The sequence below is a fragment of the Euleptes europaea genome, chromosome 17, assembly GCF_029931775.1.
Source record: "Euleptes europaea isolate rEulEur1 chromosome 17, rEulEur1.hap1, whole genome shotgun sequence".
Taxonomy (NCBI): domain Eukaryota; kingdom Metazoa; phylum Chordata; class Lepidosauria; order Squamata; family Sphaerodactylidae; genus Euleptes; species Euleptes europaea.
The window spans coordinates 9722583-9741297 of NC_079328.1; the positions used below are offsets into that span (position 1 = coordinate 9722583).

At 43.3% G+C, this 18715-nt stretch overlaps 1 protein-coding gene across 1 annotated transcript in view; it reads right to left on the reverse strand.

Moving 5' to 3' along the window:
- The window catches only part of CFAP61 (cilia and flagella associated protein 61), a 200839-nt gene that overhangs the window by 1412 nt on the left and 180712 nt on the right, over window positions 1-18715 (reverse strand). The window contains exon 24 of the mRNA XM_056862278.1: window positions 8135-8225. Coding sequence (XP_056718256.1) covers window positions 8135-8225 — 91 coding nt within the window. The remainder of the gene's footprint in view (window positions 1-8134; window positions 8226-18715) is intronic.

The window sequence follows — 18715 nt, forward strand, 5'->3', positions numbered from 1 at the left end:
TCAGCAATAGTAAACTTCACTCCAGACATTACAGAGAGTTTAAAGTTTTATTAAGAAAGCAAACGGGTTCAGTAGGTCTACACAAACTTAAGGTCAGAATACAGATGGGGGAAATACTGGTCATCTTTATAGGGAACATACAATACAATTGATTACATCAGTGGTAGGACATGAAAGGGTGAGGTGCAGCAGAGTTGTTTTGAATGTGAAAGGATACAAGGTGACAATAAGGAAGTGTTTGCCTGTGATTGCCCACTACTAAACCTCCTGGTGAAATTGACTAGCAAACAACCGGGCAATCTCTCGGGCTCCCAGGCATTGTTCCACGGTGCCAGAGATCTCACAGCGGATCTCTATTGAAACGCTAATGCCTGGCGAGCAAAGGAATAGGAACGGGGGTGGGTGGGAAGGAGACGGGGCTTGCTTATCCGTGGCCCGACTGGATGCCCTCGCTGACAGGGCCCCTCTCAAACAGCTAGACGATGAAGTGTAGCTCTATCTGCGCAGCTGCTTACAGAATCAGGACCACCAGATCATTGTCTTACTACCCGACAAGGGAAGGCAAGCTGGAAAAGCCAGCTTGGTATAGTGGTTAGAGTGACTAGAATCTCGGAGGAAGAAGAAGAAGAAGAGTTGGTTTTTATACCTCGCTTTTCTCTACCTTAAAGAATCTCAAAGTGGCTTACAATCTCGTTCCCTTCCTCTCCCCACAGCAGGAACCTTGTGAGATAGGTGGGGCTGAGAGAGTTCTGAGAGAACTGTGACTGGCCCAAGGTCACCCAGCAGACTGCATGTGGAGGAGCGGGCAAACCAACCCGGTTCCACCAGATTAGAGTCCGCCGCTCTTAACCACTACACCATTACACCATGCTAAGTTCCACCTATAAGGGGGCATTACTTTAAACAGCCATATGCAGATTAAAACCTTTTTGACTGAATTAAAACAACACATTCACTACTAGATCACAATGCTGCAAGCCATGCAAAGGGAAATATTGGGTTTTGTTTTGTTTGTTTGTTCCAGACTCAAAGTGGATTTCCCAACCAATAAACAGTCAATGTACTAATTCAATTTTTTATTTAAAAATACCCAGATCACTCTAGATCTTATTAAACAGAACATTATTGAACTGACAGAACACTGGCACGCCGCATAGAAATCAAGCCTACATAAGCATACATATCATTCTTAGTCTACCTAAGCTAACATTAAGGAGAAAGGTTACATTTCAAAGCTTCTTACCCAGAGCTTTGCCATAAAAAGGAAAAGCAGATTTCACCGAATTCCAGATCTGAGAGATTCAGAGGTTATGGGGTATGGCTGGCTTATATAGAAGCTATTACGCAGGCCAACGCTTCCCTAAACCTGATCTGTGCCCTCTAAAGGCATTATGAGCATCCCAAAGAATAATGGTTGCCAACTCTGTTCTACTTGTTCTGGGATTTTTTCTGGGCATAAAGCCATTTCTTTCTTTAAGGTTGAAACCTGTAAATTAGCTAGAACAGTGAAAGCAAACACATGTTTGCAGAATTTACACAAAAAAGCTAAACATGAACTCACAGGCCTACTGTGTCAAAGTACCCTGTACAGCGATTCAAGGTTCCAGTCCTCAACACTACTGCGGCAGCTCACTGGGTGACCTTGGGCCAGCTGCACATTCTCAGCCTAACCTACCTCACAGGGTCGTTCGAGGAGAGGAGAATGACGTTAGCCACTTTGAGTCCCCGTTGGGAGAAAGGCAGGGTACAAATGAAACAAAATTAACAAAATAAACAAAACTAGAAGTGCTGCATGTCATCTAGAATTCAATCTTCCACAGAATATAAAGACAAATAGCAATTTTAAAAAAATAACAGAAGAGGACACACAGAGAAAAAGCGGAGCCATCGAATGCCAAGGGTAGGAAGAAGATCACTGGGATATGGCACACATACTCCATAATGGAGGCAGGGAGTTATTTCTGGACTATCCCCATGGTCTTCTAGGGCAGTGGGTGATACTGGCAGGACCTCATCGGGAGATTCTGCGGCCCCAAGTAAAGTACCCCCATTCGCCTCCTGCCGTATCATCACCAGCTGGGTTTGAGCTGAGCCCTTGTAGCAGAGCTGCAGGTGCCCGACTTGGAATTAGGCAGGGGTCCAGGAGGTGGTGCCTGTTACTAAGGGCATGGGGGAAGGGGGCCCCAGAAGGACCTTACTCATTGCTCCCCCCCCCCCCCGCCAAATTGTTCGCTTAGGTGGCTTGGCTGGAGAACCAGACCTGAATATTGCACGGGACTGTGCTGACTGGAGTCTAGAAGCAAGCGGAGATGAGGAAACAGAAAATCCATCTGAGGGTACACTGAAATCGGAAACAGAGCTTGAATCCCTAGCGACAGAAAACGATGGAAGGGACTAGCTTCTCATATCAGTCAATTGTTATGGACTTTAGATTATTTGCTGGGTAACAGTTATAAAGGGGGGGGGAGTGTTAAAGCGATTAATTTTCACTACCAATCCTTCTTACCTGCCTTGACATCGAGGAGAATTATTATCAAAAGTGTTTGGACAATAATTGCCTGCTGGCATCTCACAAAGGATGCCTGTTAGATTTAACCTTAAGGTCAGGGCTAGATAATTCTGCCTTCTACCAGTTATCTTTTTAAATTTAACATCCAGCCTGATGAAGAGCTCTGGTGAACTCCAAAGCTTGCACAGTGTGTTTTGTGCCAATTTAGTTGACCCTAATAAAAGGTATTACACAGATGTTGTTCTTGTTTTTGGTACTTTACACCTTACTGATTAACATCAAATACACAAGAATGGGAATGACATATGATGGAGACATCTCCAAATCAAATGCTGTTTTTACATATTGGGTGGTGAGTATGCCCCAAATTAAAATATTATTGGAAGGAGTCTTTTAATGTAATTAATCAGATAACTAATTATGACTTAGCCACTGAACACTTTGCTGGGCTTCTGGACAAAGCAGTACTAAAAGGACATTCTGAGTAGATCTGGAATTTAACTGTAGCAAACAAATGTGACTGAAAGTAAATTGAGTGATTAAAAAACAGCACTGAAAAAAATGTATGGTTGACAGAAATTTGCTCAAAACTAACTGAAGACGTGTATCTAAAAACAGAGACTGTCATGGAACATGGCTATTTATTAACTCTGTGAATCTTAAATACAATTTGGATATTAATTACATATGCCTAATTTTCTTAGATTCAAGTATCTTGCTTTTTAAATACTTGCAAATGTTTTTGGTTTTCAGAGAATATTCACAAATAAACTACCGGTACTGCCCCGCTTGGGTCCATGAGGGTGCCTGCAGGGCTGGTTCATCACACTGGGATACCGTGCAGAAGATGAGGGATCCATCACGTGGATCCAGTGGATCTGAGGAAGTGAGTTCTGACTCATGAAAGCTTAGGCTGGGATACATTTTGTTAAGTCTTTAAGGTGCCAAAAGACCTCAACTTTACTTTGTTATTACAGAGTAATACAGCTAGCCATCTGGAATTATATTCATTTAAAAAAAGCTTCTCAGGTTGAAGTAAAGAAGCATGATCAAGTTTCCAGAATAAGTATCAGATAAAAAGGGAACTGATTAAAGATCAGCTGTTCCTCATGATGTTCATCTCTCCTTCCTGCTCCACCCATCAGTTGGCTTTCTGGAGAAGGGAAATCAAAAAGAATGTAGACTCTAGTCTATAGTTTGGTTAAGCTTCTGGAGGAGAACTCAAAGCTTTGTGGTCAAGCCTATCCTTTGTGTACAAGAGGACACAAGTTTAATCCCTAGCATCTTCAGATAAGATGTTCTTAGGTCGTAAGGCTGGGAAAGACCTCCTCTGCCAGTGAGTCGAAAGTGCTACTGTCTACAAGAAGATGATACTGGATTATATGTCAGCAAACATCTGGCACCCTGCTAGAAGACAACATCAGGGGAAGGTCTTGGTCTCTATGCTGTGTTTGCTGGCCCTCCAGGACAACTGGTTGGCTGCTGTGTGAAGAAGGATGCTGGAGAAGAAGCAGCAGGAGGAGTTGGTTTTAATACCCTGCTTTTGTCTACCTTTAAGGAGTCTCAAAGTGGCTTACAATAGTCTACCCTTTCCCTCCCCAGAGTAGACACCTTGTGAGGTAGGTGAGGCTGAGAGAGTTTGGAGAGAACTGTGACTATTCATGTGTAGGAGTGGGGAAACAAATCCAGTTCACTACTAGTCTGATCCAGTAGGGCTCTTCTTATGTTCCTTTGGACCAATCATAGAGTTGGAAGGGACCACCAGGGTCATCTAGTCCAACCCCCTGCGCAATGCAGGAATTTCAGAACTACCTCCCCCTCACACACCCAGTGACCCCTACTCCATACCCAGAAGATTTCCAAGGTGCCCTCCCTCTCATCATCTGCCCAAGGTCATCGAATTAGCATTGCTGACAGATGGCCATCTAGCGTCTGCTTAAAAACCTCCAGGGAAGGAGCACTTACCACCTCCCAAGGAAGCCTTCTTCCTAATGTCTAGATGGAAACTCTTTTGATTTAATTTCAACCCATTGTTTCTGGTCCGACCTTCTGGGGCAACAGAAAACAACTCGGCACCCTCCTCTATATGACAGCCCTTCAAGTACTTGAAGATGGTTATCATATCCCCTCTCAGTCTTCTCCTCTTCAGGCTAAACATACCCAGCTCCTTCAACCTTTCGAATGGTCTGTCTCAGTCTGAGGTAGCTTTGTGTGCTAGTATACTGTAACCAAAGAAATTGAATGCTACTTAAACTGGAAAAGAAGGCAGTATAGTAGGCAAGTGAACCCACTTAATGAACAAGATACAAGAAAGCCAGCATGGTGTGTAGTGGTTAGGAGCGATAGACTCTAAACTGGAGAACCGGGTTTGATTCCCTACTCTTCCACATGAGCGGCGGACTCTAATCTGGTGAACTGGGTTTGATTCCTCACTCCTCCACAAGAAACCTGCTGGGTGATCTTGGGCTAGTCACAGCTCTCTTTGAGCTCTCTGAGCCCACCTACCTCACAAAGTGTCTGTTGTTGGGAGGGGAAGGAAAGGCGACTGTAAGCCAATTTGAGTCTTCTTAAAAAGGTAGAGAACATTGGGGTATAAAAACCAATTCTTCTTCTTTTTTTGCTAAACAGCAAGTTTTGTGCTTGTGAAAAGTACTAGAAGCTTATTTCATTGGGCCAAAGAAATTAGTTTCATCAGTTGGGCTCCAGAGGTATGGTAGTTTCCCTCATGCCAATAGCAGTGAGGAGGGTTTGCTCAAGTCCGGTCAGTGTCCATTGTCACTTCCTTTCACTGACAATTTGTCCTGTGAAGAAAATGGGGAACCACAACTGTCTGTTTCAAGGTACTTTCCTTTTTTATAACAGAGTTTCCACAATATGGAGCCTCCAATATAATAGTTATTCTTCTTAAATTAGAGCTCATACGTATTCATAACCAACCGCTGGCCAGTTATTTTGGTCTGAACTGAAAATGAGGATGGAAGTCTGTTTACATTGGTATAGATATCTGTTCAGGATAATTTAAGGTCTTCGTAAGGATTTGAAGACATGACCTGAATAGCCCAGGCTAGCCTGATCTCGTCAGATCTCAGAAGCTAAACAGGGTCAACCCTGGCAAGTATTTGGATGGGAGAAGTCCAAGGAATACCAGGGTCATGAAATGGAGGCTGGCAACGGCAAAACACCTCTGAACATCTTTTGCCTTGAACCCTGCCCTAGGGATCGCCATAAGTCAGCTGTAACTTGATGGCAAAAAAAGAGGATTTGAAAGATATTACAGTATAGAAGAAACCAGCCATGCTTATCACCTGTCTTTACTGTGGCAGTTGAAGGACAACATCCTTTGGTTCTGGAACGGCCCTTTGCTACTGAATCGAGCCTCTATATTCTCATTCTGCTTCCTTGGGGAATGGTGAGACTGAGAGAATTCTGAAAAGTCTGTTGTAAGCCATGACAGAGAGTCAATTCAAAACACACCGATTGCACGTCAGGATTACCAGGTGTATGTCTCCTCCTGCCAGTAACAAGCTGGCATGTCAAGGGGAAGAGTTTTGTCTAAGTTGGCTCCCTGACACATTTGGTTGTCCATTTCCCCCCCTGTTCCCGGAATCACAAACACAACGTAAATGCAAATAAAGAGAAAGAAACAGGTGTGATTCAGAGGGAGATACAGTCGTTATCTGGATTTCAGCAACATTTTTTACTTTGTATGCTCATAACGGGTTTTGTAAAATTAGCTGCAGCTGACAGACGTCAAGTACTGGGCAAGCACAAGATGGATATGCGTCACTTGCCCTTAGATTCCAAACCCTCTGGGTATGAATTATGTCACAAATGCGTTTGGTACAGCGTCTGCCTATGACACTGTTGCAAAAGGTTGCTGCAAATCTATAATTTATTACTCCTAGCATGAAAATGGCATTGATGCTGCAGCAGGTAACGGCCTAGAAAGGCAATATTGCTCGAGAACAGTACTGTTTGATGCATAAAAAGAAAAGAAAGCAGTGACTGGATGCTCAAGGTGATGCACAATAAGACCAGCTATGGAGCAGATGCAAACATTGTGCAAAGGTCCCAACAGGAAGCATGGCTGAAAATATTATCAGCAGGTCCTCATACAAAAAACCTCAAAACAGTGCCTGGATGCATAAAATGGAATGTAATTATGACAGCAGTGGAAAATTATATGCATTCTATGTGAAAGAATAAATCAGGTCTGCAATATCCAATTTATGGCTTCACTTTTCAGTGGGGGCATGATGCACAGCTAATACAACTGCAGATTATAATGCTCATGTAAGAAAGATTCAGGGATGTGGAATGGCATAGTATAGCCTGATCTCATCAGATCTCAGAAGCTAAGCAAGGTCGGTATTTGGATGGGAGACCACAAAGGAAAACTCTGTAGTCTTAATCACTGTCCCTGAAAACCCTATGGGATCATCATAAGTTGGTTGTGACTTGATGGCACTTTACACATGCGAGAATGATTCAGACCTGCTTGATACTGCCTGGACAGGGATTTGTGATATTATGTACAACCAAGGCTCAAAAGAGATGTGGTGAAGGTCGTGGATCATTCTTCATCTTCAAAAAACTGAACTGCATGCTCACAGGACTCCAATTCAGGTTGGGGCCACATGGAGAAGGAGTTCACATAGTTTAGCTAACCAACCCCCTGCTGCTGTTATTAGCACTTTCACTGGGAAAGACAGGCTCTTTCAATAACTGTCTTTTTACTTTGAAAATACTAAATGGCCCAGATGGAGCAGGGGGTACATTTTCATCTGTGTAATAGTTAAGCCCCTTTTCTCCTTCCTGTGCAGCCCCAATTCAAATTGGGACAGCACATTTATGCAATTAACCTTTTAAAGCCACCGTAGTGTAGCAGTTAAGAGTGGCAGACTCTAATCTGGAGAACTGGGTTCGATTCCCCACTCTTTCACATGAAGGCTTCTGGGTGACCTTGGGCCAGTCTCTCCGAACTTTCTCAGCCCCACTGACCTCACAAGGTGTCTGTTGTGGGGAGGGGAAGGGAAGGCCATCGTAAGCCACTTTGAGAGTCATTAAAGGTAGAGAAAAATCGTGGTATAAAAACCAACTCTCCTTCTTCTTCTTCTAAAGCCAATAAAGATCAGTTACCTGCATCACATCTGGTCTGACCCAAAGCCAGCTGCAGATAATGTGGGCAGCGGGGCATAAAGACTGCACTTCTGCATTGTGGAACCGGCTTGCTAGCTTTTGCACAACACCCATTAAAATAAACAGACAGGTTTCGCACAGCCATTAAAATGTAAAATTGTTGCATAAAGTAAACTTAACAGTTATAACTATTTTATAATTGGGTCCCTATATAATTGTGGGCAGTTAGTAAATACATCAGAATCTACTTCAGTGAGTTGTCTTGTCCACAGAGCCAGTGCTAGAAATAAATAGGAATTCTAAATGCGGATGTAGAGTATTATTTCCAAAGTCTACACCTGATGTTCTGGATCATGTCAAATGCTCACAAATAAAATACAGGAATAGGGCATTTAAAGTGGAAGCTGAAAGCAAACTCCTAAAACTGCCCACAACAGTCACATGGCATCCACCTGAGAAAATGCACCTGGTAGTCATTTCCTTTACCTGGATGGATACTAGAATCTCGCGCAGTTCTTTCTTCAGATCGATAAAGCGATCGTGATAGATGACCAAGGCCCAAGGTTCCTTCAAGTAGCTGATTAAAAAAGAAGAAATTTTGTTACCCAGAGAGCTTCTCATTAACCACTAATAAAGTATTTACCTGCTTTTTTGCTCTTACAAATTACGGTTCTGGATCCATCGGGATAGTTTGTTCATAAAATGCCTCCCATAACAGCGTGGTCAATCAATTCTTTTAATGGATGTTCCTGATGTACAGCCAGCTTCAGTAATTACATTTAAAGTGGCTTAATTCAGGGCTGTGGCAAGAGCCAGTGAAGAATCCTGATTTTATCAGAATTTAAAAGCCCGAAGACCTGTGAGGAACTGTGTCTCCATTATCTGTCCTCATTTGAGAAAAGCAGATGGCAGGATTAACTGAACTCCTGCATAAACAAATTACATTTGTGTAGACAATGACACAAGTGTTGTTCATCATTAAGGTTTCTGGATTAATAAAGGGCAGAAAAACAGGCCACAGCAATGTCGCAATATGTTCCTTGCACTAGTGCGCCGAATGAATCAAATATGCCCTACAAGGAAATTTTAGCGACTGTAATATTCCTCGGCAAGAAAGAACAAGATATATGGAAACTTATTTTCTGTGCAAATGATTATTTTTTGTGCAGGTCACTCAAAGTCTTAAGGAAATGCAGTGGATTAATTTTTTTTCTTACAAAAATGCATAACTCTAGAAAAGTATAAAGAGATATATTTATAGAAAGAACCTAATAGATAAACTAGGTGCCACAAGGCAATGTCTGTCATGCGGGTTACAGTAAAACTCCTGAGTCAGAAGTCTGATTCATACAGCCTTGTTAGTAGGCTTGCCATCCTCCAGGTAGGGCCTGGAGTTCTCCTGGAATTACAACTGATCTCCAGATGACAGAGATCAGTTTTCCTGGAGAAAATGGCTGCTCCGAAGGGTGGACTCTATGTAGGGTTGCCAGCTTTGCGTTGGGAAATAACTGGAAGTTTTGGGGGAGGAGCCTGAAGAGACCGGGGTTTGGAGAGGGGGGGGACTTTAATGCCATAGAGTCCGATTGCCAAAGCAATTGGTTCCCCTGGAACTGATCTCTGTTGCCTGGTGATGAGTTTTAATAGCGAGAGGTTGGCAATCTTAACTCTATGCCATCATATCCTTGCTGGGCTCCCTCCCCTTCCCAAACTCCGCCCTCCCCAGGATCCACCCCAACTCTCCAGGAAATTCCCAGTAAGAAGCTGGCAACACTACCCTGCTACTCATGATTGGTCTCCATTTTCCCATCGAGTAAGCCAAATAATTTACTAGAAGGTGCCATTTCAAGAAGTTGCATGAGACCTGATGAAGTCTTTAGGCCACTGGGGTGCCAAAATCGCAACTTTAGCTCATTGAATCAGAGCATCTGTTTCAAACTATCAGAGTTACACTCTTCTAAGCCTATTCACTTAATTGATTAAGAAGGGTGTAACTGTCAGAGTAACAAGTTGCCCATAATAAACTGACAGAGACAGCTGACAGGTAGGTGTCAGATCAAAGGCATCTAGGATGATGCAAGAGGCAGAAATAGCCTTGCAGGTTCTAGGGTGAACTGCAACTAACCGGTTTGAAGCAGTAAGAATGATGTAATACTCTGGCCAGGTCTACAGGTGGCCTTATTGGTTTCAGGTGGGGTTCTGTATATAAGCCTATGTAACTGTAACTCTGTGTTGGGAAGTTTGGTGGAGAGAAGTGTACGTGACGGTTTGTCTTTTATCTGTGCACTGTAAATTAAACAACACTGTTTTCTATAAAGCAAGGAGTTCTGGTGGTGTGTCCTGGATAACTGCTAATCCGCCTGCTTCCACGTCAGGGTTATGGGCCCAGATTCACTACACCGCGCAGGTTACGTGTAGTGGTAGCACGTTTCCAGGACGTCCAGAGGCTTTTGGAACAGTGAGTGATTGAGCAGAGAGATGGCTCAATCTGCAATTCCAGTGGAGAAGCTCAACACTGACAACTACAGCATTTGGTCAGTGAGAATTGAGCATTACCTTAAGAGAGAAGGTTTATGGGATGTTGTGCTGCAAACCTCCGCTGATGATGATGATGAAGGGCAAGAGAAAGATAAGAAGGCGCTTGCCAATATAATTTTGACTGTGGGGGATAGCCAGCTTGTATATGTTGCCAGCAAAACTTTCACAAAGGATGCGTGAGCGTCTTTGCAAGCCGTTTATCGCAGAGACTCAGCTGGAATTATATTAGCACCAATGAGGAGGCTGTACAGAACTAATAAATCACCTCACATGCCTGCCTCGGAGCATTTGAGAACTCTGGCAGAATTGTTTCGGCAGCTAGAGTTGAGAGGAAAGAATGTCTCAGACGAGGATAAAGTATACATCATGCTGGGTTCCTTGGATGCAAGCTTTGATGTATTGGTGGCCTCTCTGGAATGCATGGCTGTGGAGCAGCTTACGTGTGATTATGTTACCAGCAAAATCCTGGAAGATGAGGAGCGTTGGCAGGAGGGACAGATTCAGAGGACAACAGCCCAGCTGAGAATGAGTCACCCCATGATGGAAAGAGCAGCGTCTCGTCCATCTTCGGAGACCTCAGCCCAGGGGTTTAACAACCCGGATTTTCACCCCTGGCAGCGAGGTAATTTACAGTCAACGCCGAGGACCTCAGCCCAGCGGCGGATTCAGCATGTAAGTGGGAGTGAAGTCTACTCTGCGCAGAGGTCGTTGAAGCAAGGGCATGGAATGGACCGGAGGAGTGACGTCTTCAATCAAGAGGGGGAGGACTGTGTGCTCTTTGTAAGGAAATGTTATTCCTGTGGCAGAACTCAGCAACTCAGAAGGGATTGCCCCCAATTAAAGAAGAAGACGGCTAAGAAACAATTCCAGACTGCCACACACACAGCTGTGGTGCCGGCAGAGACTAATAAGGGTGAGGATTTATGGCTGGTTGATAGCAGGGCTAGCAAGAATTTTGTTAAAGATAGCTCCTTACTGTCAAACACAAAGCAGTCTGCAAAAACACATGTCAGCTTGGCAGACGGGAAACGTTTAGAGGTCCAGTGTGAGGGCAGCCTAAACTTTCCAGAATTAAGCCATACGTTCCAGAATGTGCTCTGCATACCTCTCCTGGAAAATAATTTGCTAAGCGATTCTGCCTTAACCAGGGCTGGTTTTTCTGTGCAGTTTAAAGGAAACTCCTGCCAGATAAGCGGAGAGGGAGACACGCTGTTGCAAGGGCAATTAAAGCAGGATGTTTATGTTGTGCGCAGAGGGGCTGGGGAAGCCACAAGCACAGTGGGAACTTTAAACAAAAATCCTCATCCAGAGTGTGTGCATTTGTTACACCAGCATTTAGGCCACGCCTCATTTTCAACAATACAGAAAACCCTGAGCTTGCTAGGGGAAAATGAGGTGAGGCTAAACAAATGTAATAATTTTCTTGATTGTACTGTATGTAAATCAGTAAAGAGCAGAAGGTGTCCAGTAGCCGAAGTCAGCCAGAGTGTGACAGACAGACCCTTAAAAATTGTCCATGTAGATATCTGTGGCCCCTTCCAAGAAAGTGTGTTGGGGAACAGATGGGCTCTGGTTCTGGTTGATGACCACATGAGGTTTGGCTGGGTTTATCTGCTCAAGCACAAGAGTGAAGCTTGTAAAACAATCAAGTACTGGGTGAACAGAGTGGAAAGGCAGCTAGGTTTGCCAGTTGCCAATCTCCAGTCGGGTCATGGCGGGGAGTTCTTGTCACATGAGTTAGACCAGTGGTTAGAGAGCAAAGGGATTCAGCACAGGCTTGCTAACCCTTGTGTCCCCCAGGAAAATGGAGTTGCAGAAAGACGGATAGGATATTTAAAATCCATGATGCAATCTCTGTTGGAGGACGCTAATCTAAAGCCTAGGTTCTGGGCAGAGGCAATTAAGTTTTCTAATTACCTCATTAATAGGTTGTGGACTTCAAGCATTGATAACATCCCCTATACGGCTTTGTATAAAAGGAATCCATCCTTGAAGCATTTGAGAGTGTTTGGTGCCAAGGCTTGGGTGGATATATCTTTAAAGCATAGGAGGGGAGGCAAAAAGTCCAAACCACTTTTGTTCCTTGGGTATCAGAATGCTGCAAAATCCTACCGTTTTGCTGATACTTACAATAGGATAACAATTATCCGTTCTGCTAATTTTGGAGAGTCATTCAACTGGGCAAGGTTGCACGGATCAGATAAGGTGCCTGACATGATATCTCTTTCAATTAATGAGCAGCTGGAAGCCAGAGATAACAGTGGTTCTCCAGCAAGGGCTCCAAGAAGGGAGAGTGTAAGGTCTGAAACATCAGAGGGTTCTCCAAGAAGGGAGAGTGTAAAGTCTGAAACTTCAGAGGGTTCTCCAAGAAGGGAGAGTGTAAAGTCTGACAATTCAGAAGGAGAGAGTTCTGAAGAGACTGAAGTCAGGAGGTCTGAACGCAGCACCAAAGGTGTGCCGCCTACAAGGTTTGGTTTTGATGACTGTGATTGCATTTGCAATATGGATGCTGAGAGCTATGAACCTGGGAGCTTTGAAAATATATTAGCTGACAATGAAAGAGATAAACTATCGTGGTACAGAGCAAGAAAAGATGAAATGGAAGCATTACAATAGCACAAGGTATTCTCACACTAATCTACCAGGTGGCAGTTTGTAAATTGGCTGCCCCTGGATGTGAGACCGTGAAATCAGCTCTGATGATGAGCAAACAGCCTAGTTAAACGCACCTTTAAAAGAACAAATCTTTATGCAGCAAATTCCTGGCTTTGAGTTGAAGCAGGAAAGCATGGTCCTGAGGCTAAACAAGGCGTTGTATGGTTTACATCAGTCAGCAAGAGAGTGGAATCATTGCCTGACTGAAGCCATAAAACAATTGGGATTCAAACAGAGCTTGTCAGATTTGTGTTTGTTTTCTAAATGCTCAGGACAGAAGGAGGTCTTTGTGATGTCGTATGTTGATGATTTGTGTCTAATGGCTAATAATAAAGGTTACATAGAACAGTTTGAAAAGCAATTTGAAAAGCAATTAGGAGAACGCTTTTAAACTGAAATGTCTAAGCAAAATCAGTAATTACCTAGGAGTAAAAATAAGCAGAGATGAAGATGGGATGTTTTCTTTGTCTCAGCCTGATAAGATACAACAGCTACTGGAGAAGTTTAAAATGGTAGATGCAACTGTTGTGGATTCTCCTATGGTAACAGGATATGTGAGTGGTGAAACAGAAGCACAGGCAGAATGTGACAAGACTATGTATCAGTCTTTGGTGGGAAGCCTGCTGTATCTCACTACGTGGTCTAGACCAGACATTCATCAGGCTGTGCATTGCCTGAGTAACTGATTGGAAGGCAGCAAAGAGGGTGCTAAGATACCTGAAAGGATCTATGCACAGGAAGCTGTACCTGAGAGTTTGTGATAGGGAGCTGGTTGCCTATTCTGACGCATCGTGGGCGGATCAGGGAAAAGCAAGGTCTACCACAGGGTATGCGCTGTATTTGGGCAGAGCCCTTATTCACTGGAAATCAGTTACTCAATCATTTGTGGCAATAAGTACTTGTGAAGCTAAGTACAGTGCAATTAATGAGACAATAATACAGTTGGAATGGTTCATGTATTTGTTAAAAGAACTGAATGTAACTGTACCTGTACCTGTAAAGATATATACTGACAATGCTGCAGCAATGCAATTGGGAAACGAGCAATGTTTCAGAAGCAAAAGCAGACATATCCGGATTAGATATCAGAATGTGGCGGAAGCTATAAACAGAAATCAAGTATATATTGAGAAGTGTGCAGGTGAAGAAAACAGCTGATCTGTTTACTAAGACAGTAGATAGTAACAGATTTCAACAGTTGGTAAAATTATTATGACAACTTGAGAAGGAGTGTCAGAGTAACAAGTTGCCCATAATAATCTGACAGAGACAGCTGACAGGTAGGTGTCAGATCAGAGGCATATAGGATGATGCAAGAGGCAGCAACAGCCTTGCAGGTTCTAGGGTGAACTGCAACTAACCGGTTTGAAGCAGTAAGGATGATGTAATACTGTGGCCAGGTCTACAGGTGGCCTTATTGGTTTCAGGTGGAGTTCTGTATATAAGCCTATGTAACTGTAACTCTGTGTTGGGAAGTTTGGTGGAGAGAAGTGTACGCGACGGTTTGTCTTTTATCTGTGCACTGTAAATTAAACAACACTGTTTTCTATAAAGCAAGGAGTTCTGGTGGTGTGTCCTGCATAACTGCTAATCCGCCTGCTTCCACGTCAGTAACTCTCGTTAGGATGGCACTGTTTGTGTCTTTATTTACATCCACTTTTCTTAGGTTGGCGTGCTTCCTTCCCACTCCCGAAAGTGGACCTTCTTTGTTTCCTCTGCAGCTCACACCTCTGCATTAACAGTGCAAACCTAAGCAGAGTCACACCTTTCTAAGCCCAAGTCCTGTGACACAGAGAGTCAGACCTATCCAAGAATGATTGCAAAGGGGCAGCCATGTTAGTCTTTCATAGCACAATCAAACAAAATCCCGGTGGCACCTTAAAAGCTAACAATATTTGTTTCAGTGTGAGATTCCCTGGGTCCCAGTTCACTGCTTCAGATAGATATGTAATGAAAAACTGTACTGGGGAATGTTTGTGGGTGGGCTGGGGCGAGAAGACCCTAGGTCTTGACTCCTTCCTCCAACCTGCCCCCTAAAAATTCCCCAGTACGTTTCCCCATTACATATCTATCTGAAGAAGTGGGCTGTGACCCACACAAGCTCATACTGAAATAAATGTTACTAGAAAAGAGCAAGAGCCATAGAACTTTAAAGACTAACGAAATTTGTGGCAGGGTAGGAACTTTTGTGAGCCACAACTCACTTCTTCAGATACAGCTAGAATGTGAGTCTACCTGGACTCACATTCTAGCTCCACCTGAAGAAGTGAGCTGTGGCTCACGAAAGCTCCTACCCTGCCACAAATTTTGTTAGTCTTTAAGATGCTATGGGACTCTTGTTCTTTCCTACTGCTATTGACAGACTAACACGGCTACCCATCATGAAATCAATGTTGTTAGTCTTTAAGGTGAACTAGATTTTTGTTTTGTTAGACTTATCTAAGACCAATGGCTGGGTGGCTGTGGTTTCCTGGGGCTCCAAGGAAAACCCATCACCTTCCCCTCTGTATACCCTAGATGACCCCCTGCTGGAAAGAGTGGATCACCCACAGAAATCTTTTGTTTCCACCCGGGATGAACATTCCATGGGAAGGAACAGAGTACAGCTCTTAGCTCTTATGTAGGTTATAAAGCAAAAAGGCAAACGTTTTAAGGGATGGATAGTGGAGGGCACCCCAAGACTATCCAGAGAGAAGGAGGGGAACAAACCTTATAGTCCCAAATTCTATCGAACTGAGTCCACCAACTTCCTCACACCAAAAGCTGAAAAGCTTTACTTTTTTCTTCCTTTACTCTTATTTTTCTTAACATTTCTGTTTATACTGAGGAGGCTAAAAGCAAATTCCCCCAGAAGCCGCAGGGTTAAATGTATTTACATATTCTGGGGAAAATTTATGTCGATAAATTTGACACAGAATCGTCTTGGGAGGAATGTTTTTCTTTTAAATCTCCTGGTCCTAAACAGAAATGTTAACAAAGGTGCAGGGAGGAGGTGCAAGAAGTTTTTTTTTGGGGGGGGGATTTCCAGGAGTTTGGTGAGCTTCTGATTTGCACAGTTCTTCCCTGCCCCCCACTCTCCTTGAGGCCCTGAAGCACTGCTGCGAAGGAGAATTAACCGTTTGTCTTGTTGGGGTGTTACAGTTCAGCCTGAAGAAACTACATGGGAGATTTCCCTAGAGCCCCCATTCCCATTTCTACCTGGAACCCAGCAAACACCAGAACTGCTAGAAGAAGGCTTCAGTTAACACCAGCATCTGCCCTCAAGAGTCTGGGTGTGATCATTTTTATGTCTCCTTAACAATGGAGGCTCAGGTCAAAACCGTGGCCGAGGCAGACTTTTTCCATCTCCGCCAGGCCAGGCAGTTGGAGCCCCACCTCTCCCGCCCCAACCTAGCCATGGTGACCCATGCGATAATCGTATTTGCAAGACTGCCCCTCCCCCGATGCACTGCCACGACAGCTTCGCTCATCTGCACAATTGGGCAAAATCAACAACTGCCCATACACGTGCCTTCTCCGTTGTGGACCCCACTTTATGGAATGTCCTCCCTGAGGAGGTCAGGAAGGCTCCCAATCTCCTGGCTTTCCACAAAGTATGCAAAATTGAATTATTCAAGAGAGCTTTTCTACACAGGCAATAGAGTTGCACTGTACTAAATTATCCACAAAGTTACTTGGAAAAATTATTAGGGACTGTGGTCTACACTACTATGTTTAGCTTACTGAAACTAGGATCCTATTATGTAAGTTTTGTTTCATTTAATGTGTCATGTTAACACTTATGTTTGGCTTCAGTTCTATTTTTAGATTTCTGATTGGTTCTACAACCCTAATCCTATTGTATTATCTATTGAATACCCAATCCTGTCGATTGTACTGACTCACTCTGTAACCCACCTTGAGTCCAAGTGAGAAAGGTGGACTATAAATGACGTACATAAACAAACAAACACACATTTTTATCAACATATCTAATTCTCTACATGGACGAATCTGTGGATACTTACATCCAGAGACTGGGACCTTAAACACACAATAGTCAGTGTAGTGTAGTACAAAGAGTCTGGGAGACTCAGGTTTGAGTCCCTACTCTGCAAGCCAAACACTCTCAACTGAACCTACCTCACAGGGTGACTGTGAGGATAAAATGAAGGAGAGGAGAATGACATAATGCGGAGAAAAGCTGGGTAGAAATGAAGTGAGGTACCCCCCTTCCACACACACACACGCACAAGCCCTTGCAGGTTCCCCACCATGCAACTGGCCTCAGCTCAGCCAGCATCATGCAACTGGTGGGGGGAAAGCTGAAGGCAGGGGGCAGATGAAGGTAGGTTGGCTGATGGGTGGGAAGGAATGAAGGAAGTAGGAAAAGGGGAGATGGGCGCCAGGGAAGGGAAAGAGGAAATAGTGGGAGAGGTGGAAATGAGATGCTTGCCACAAATACTTGTGGGTCCCCTGCTTTTGTGTGTGTGTGTGTTTTGCCATCAAGTTACAACCAACTTACGGCAACCTCATAGGATTTAAAAAGCAAGAGACATTCAGAGGTGTTTTGCTATTGCCTGCCTCTGCATAGTATTCCTTGGTGGTCTCCCATCCAAAGACTAACCAGGACTGACCCTGCTTAGCTTACGAGATCTGACAAGATTGGGCTAACATGGGCCATCCAGGTCAGAGCATGTGTATGTATATATATAGCAGCATTATATTATTCTATAAAATCTGACAGTAAATAATGTATTTACTGGCTGTTTTGCTTTTACTAATTTTCAACAGCTTCCTTAATCAATACGAATAAGGAAGCTTTCAGCCTTAGGAAGCTATAAAGAAGCTTTTTAACTTTTAATCCCTGGATTTCTGGATAGTCTAGCTGCTCATTAGGAGTGCAGTTATTCATTAAAAACTCAGTAATGTAATACATAAGATAAGCCCAAGGCCTCCCAGAATTGCTTGGGTATTAATATTGATCTATTATGTAGTATAGCTTTAATAGTATGATTCAGGGTTAGCATTTAATTCTAGCAGAAAGGGGAAAGCTGTTAGGGCTTTCATGTGTTCCCTTTCCCTTATTCTGGCTTTCTTCTTCAAAAATGCACACCTCTTTACCTCTAATTAGACCACAAAATGTACTGAGTGGCATTAGGTGCATTCAGCCATGCTCACAGCCTCTCTCTTTTTTGACAGAAAAGAAAACCAACAGCAATCTTAAGGAAGCCTGAAGGGCGAACTGGAGTGTTAAGGTGGAATCTTTTTTCAGCACAAACATGCCCCATAATGCTTTTGAACAATTGGATTCCACAGAGCAGCACACCATGTCCTGACTTTGAGTAAACAAATCCTCTTGATGTTTTGAACGTTTGCTTGACATCTGATCTTCATAGTCAACATCCATCGCTGGTTTAATATAATCCCTGAATTAAAATGAGTCCCATCTGTAAACGCTTTTAATGCATGCATTTTACCAATATGTTAAAAAAAATATGAAAACCATGCAATGTTTTTGCCTTTTGCATATCTTTGTAAAGTTCTATTCTGCAACAGTATAATTCTACACATGAGATTTTACTTCCAACAATTCTGCCCAGCCATCTAAAGATAATGTAGGAAAGAAACATCATGTTTTAGCCAGCAATTTATTCAAAATACTGGGGAAAGGGCTTGTTTCTAGGTTGGATGAATGCCTAAGAAGAATATAGCCTTAGCGAATGAATAAATAAATATGTTTTAGGTGTGTGTGTGTGCAATGGGAAAGTATACTCAGTTTGTTGGGAAGTACTCCTGTGAAGATTTATTCCAGTCTGAGCCCATTTAAATTACTGGGTTTAGACTGGAGTAACAGTGCATAAGATTGCTTTGTTTTCTTATACAACCTGAATTGCA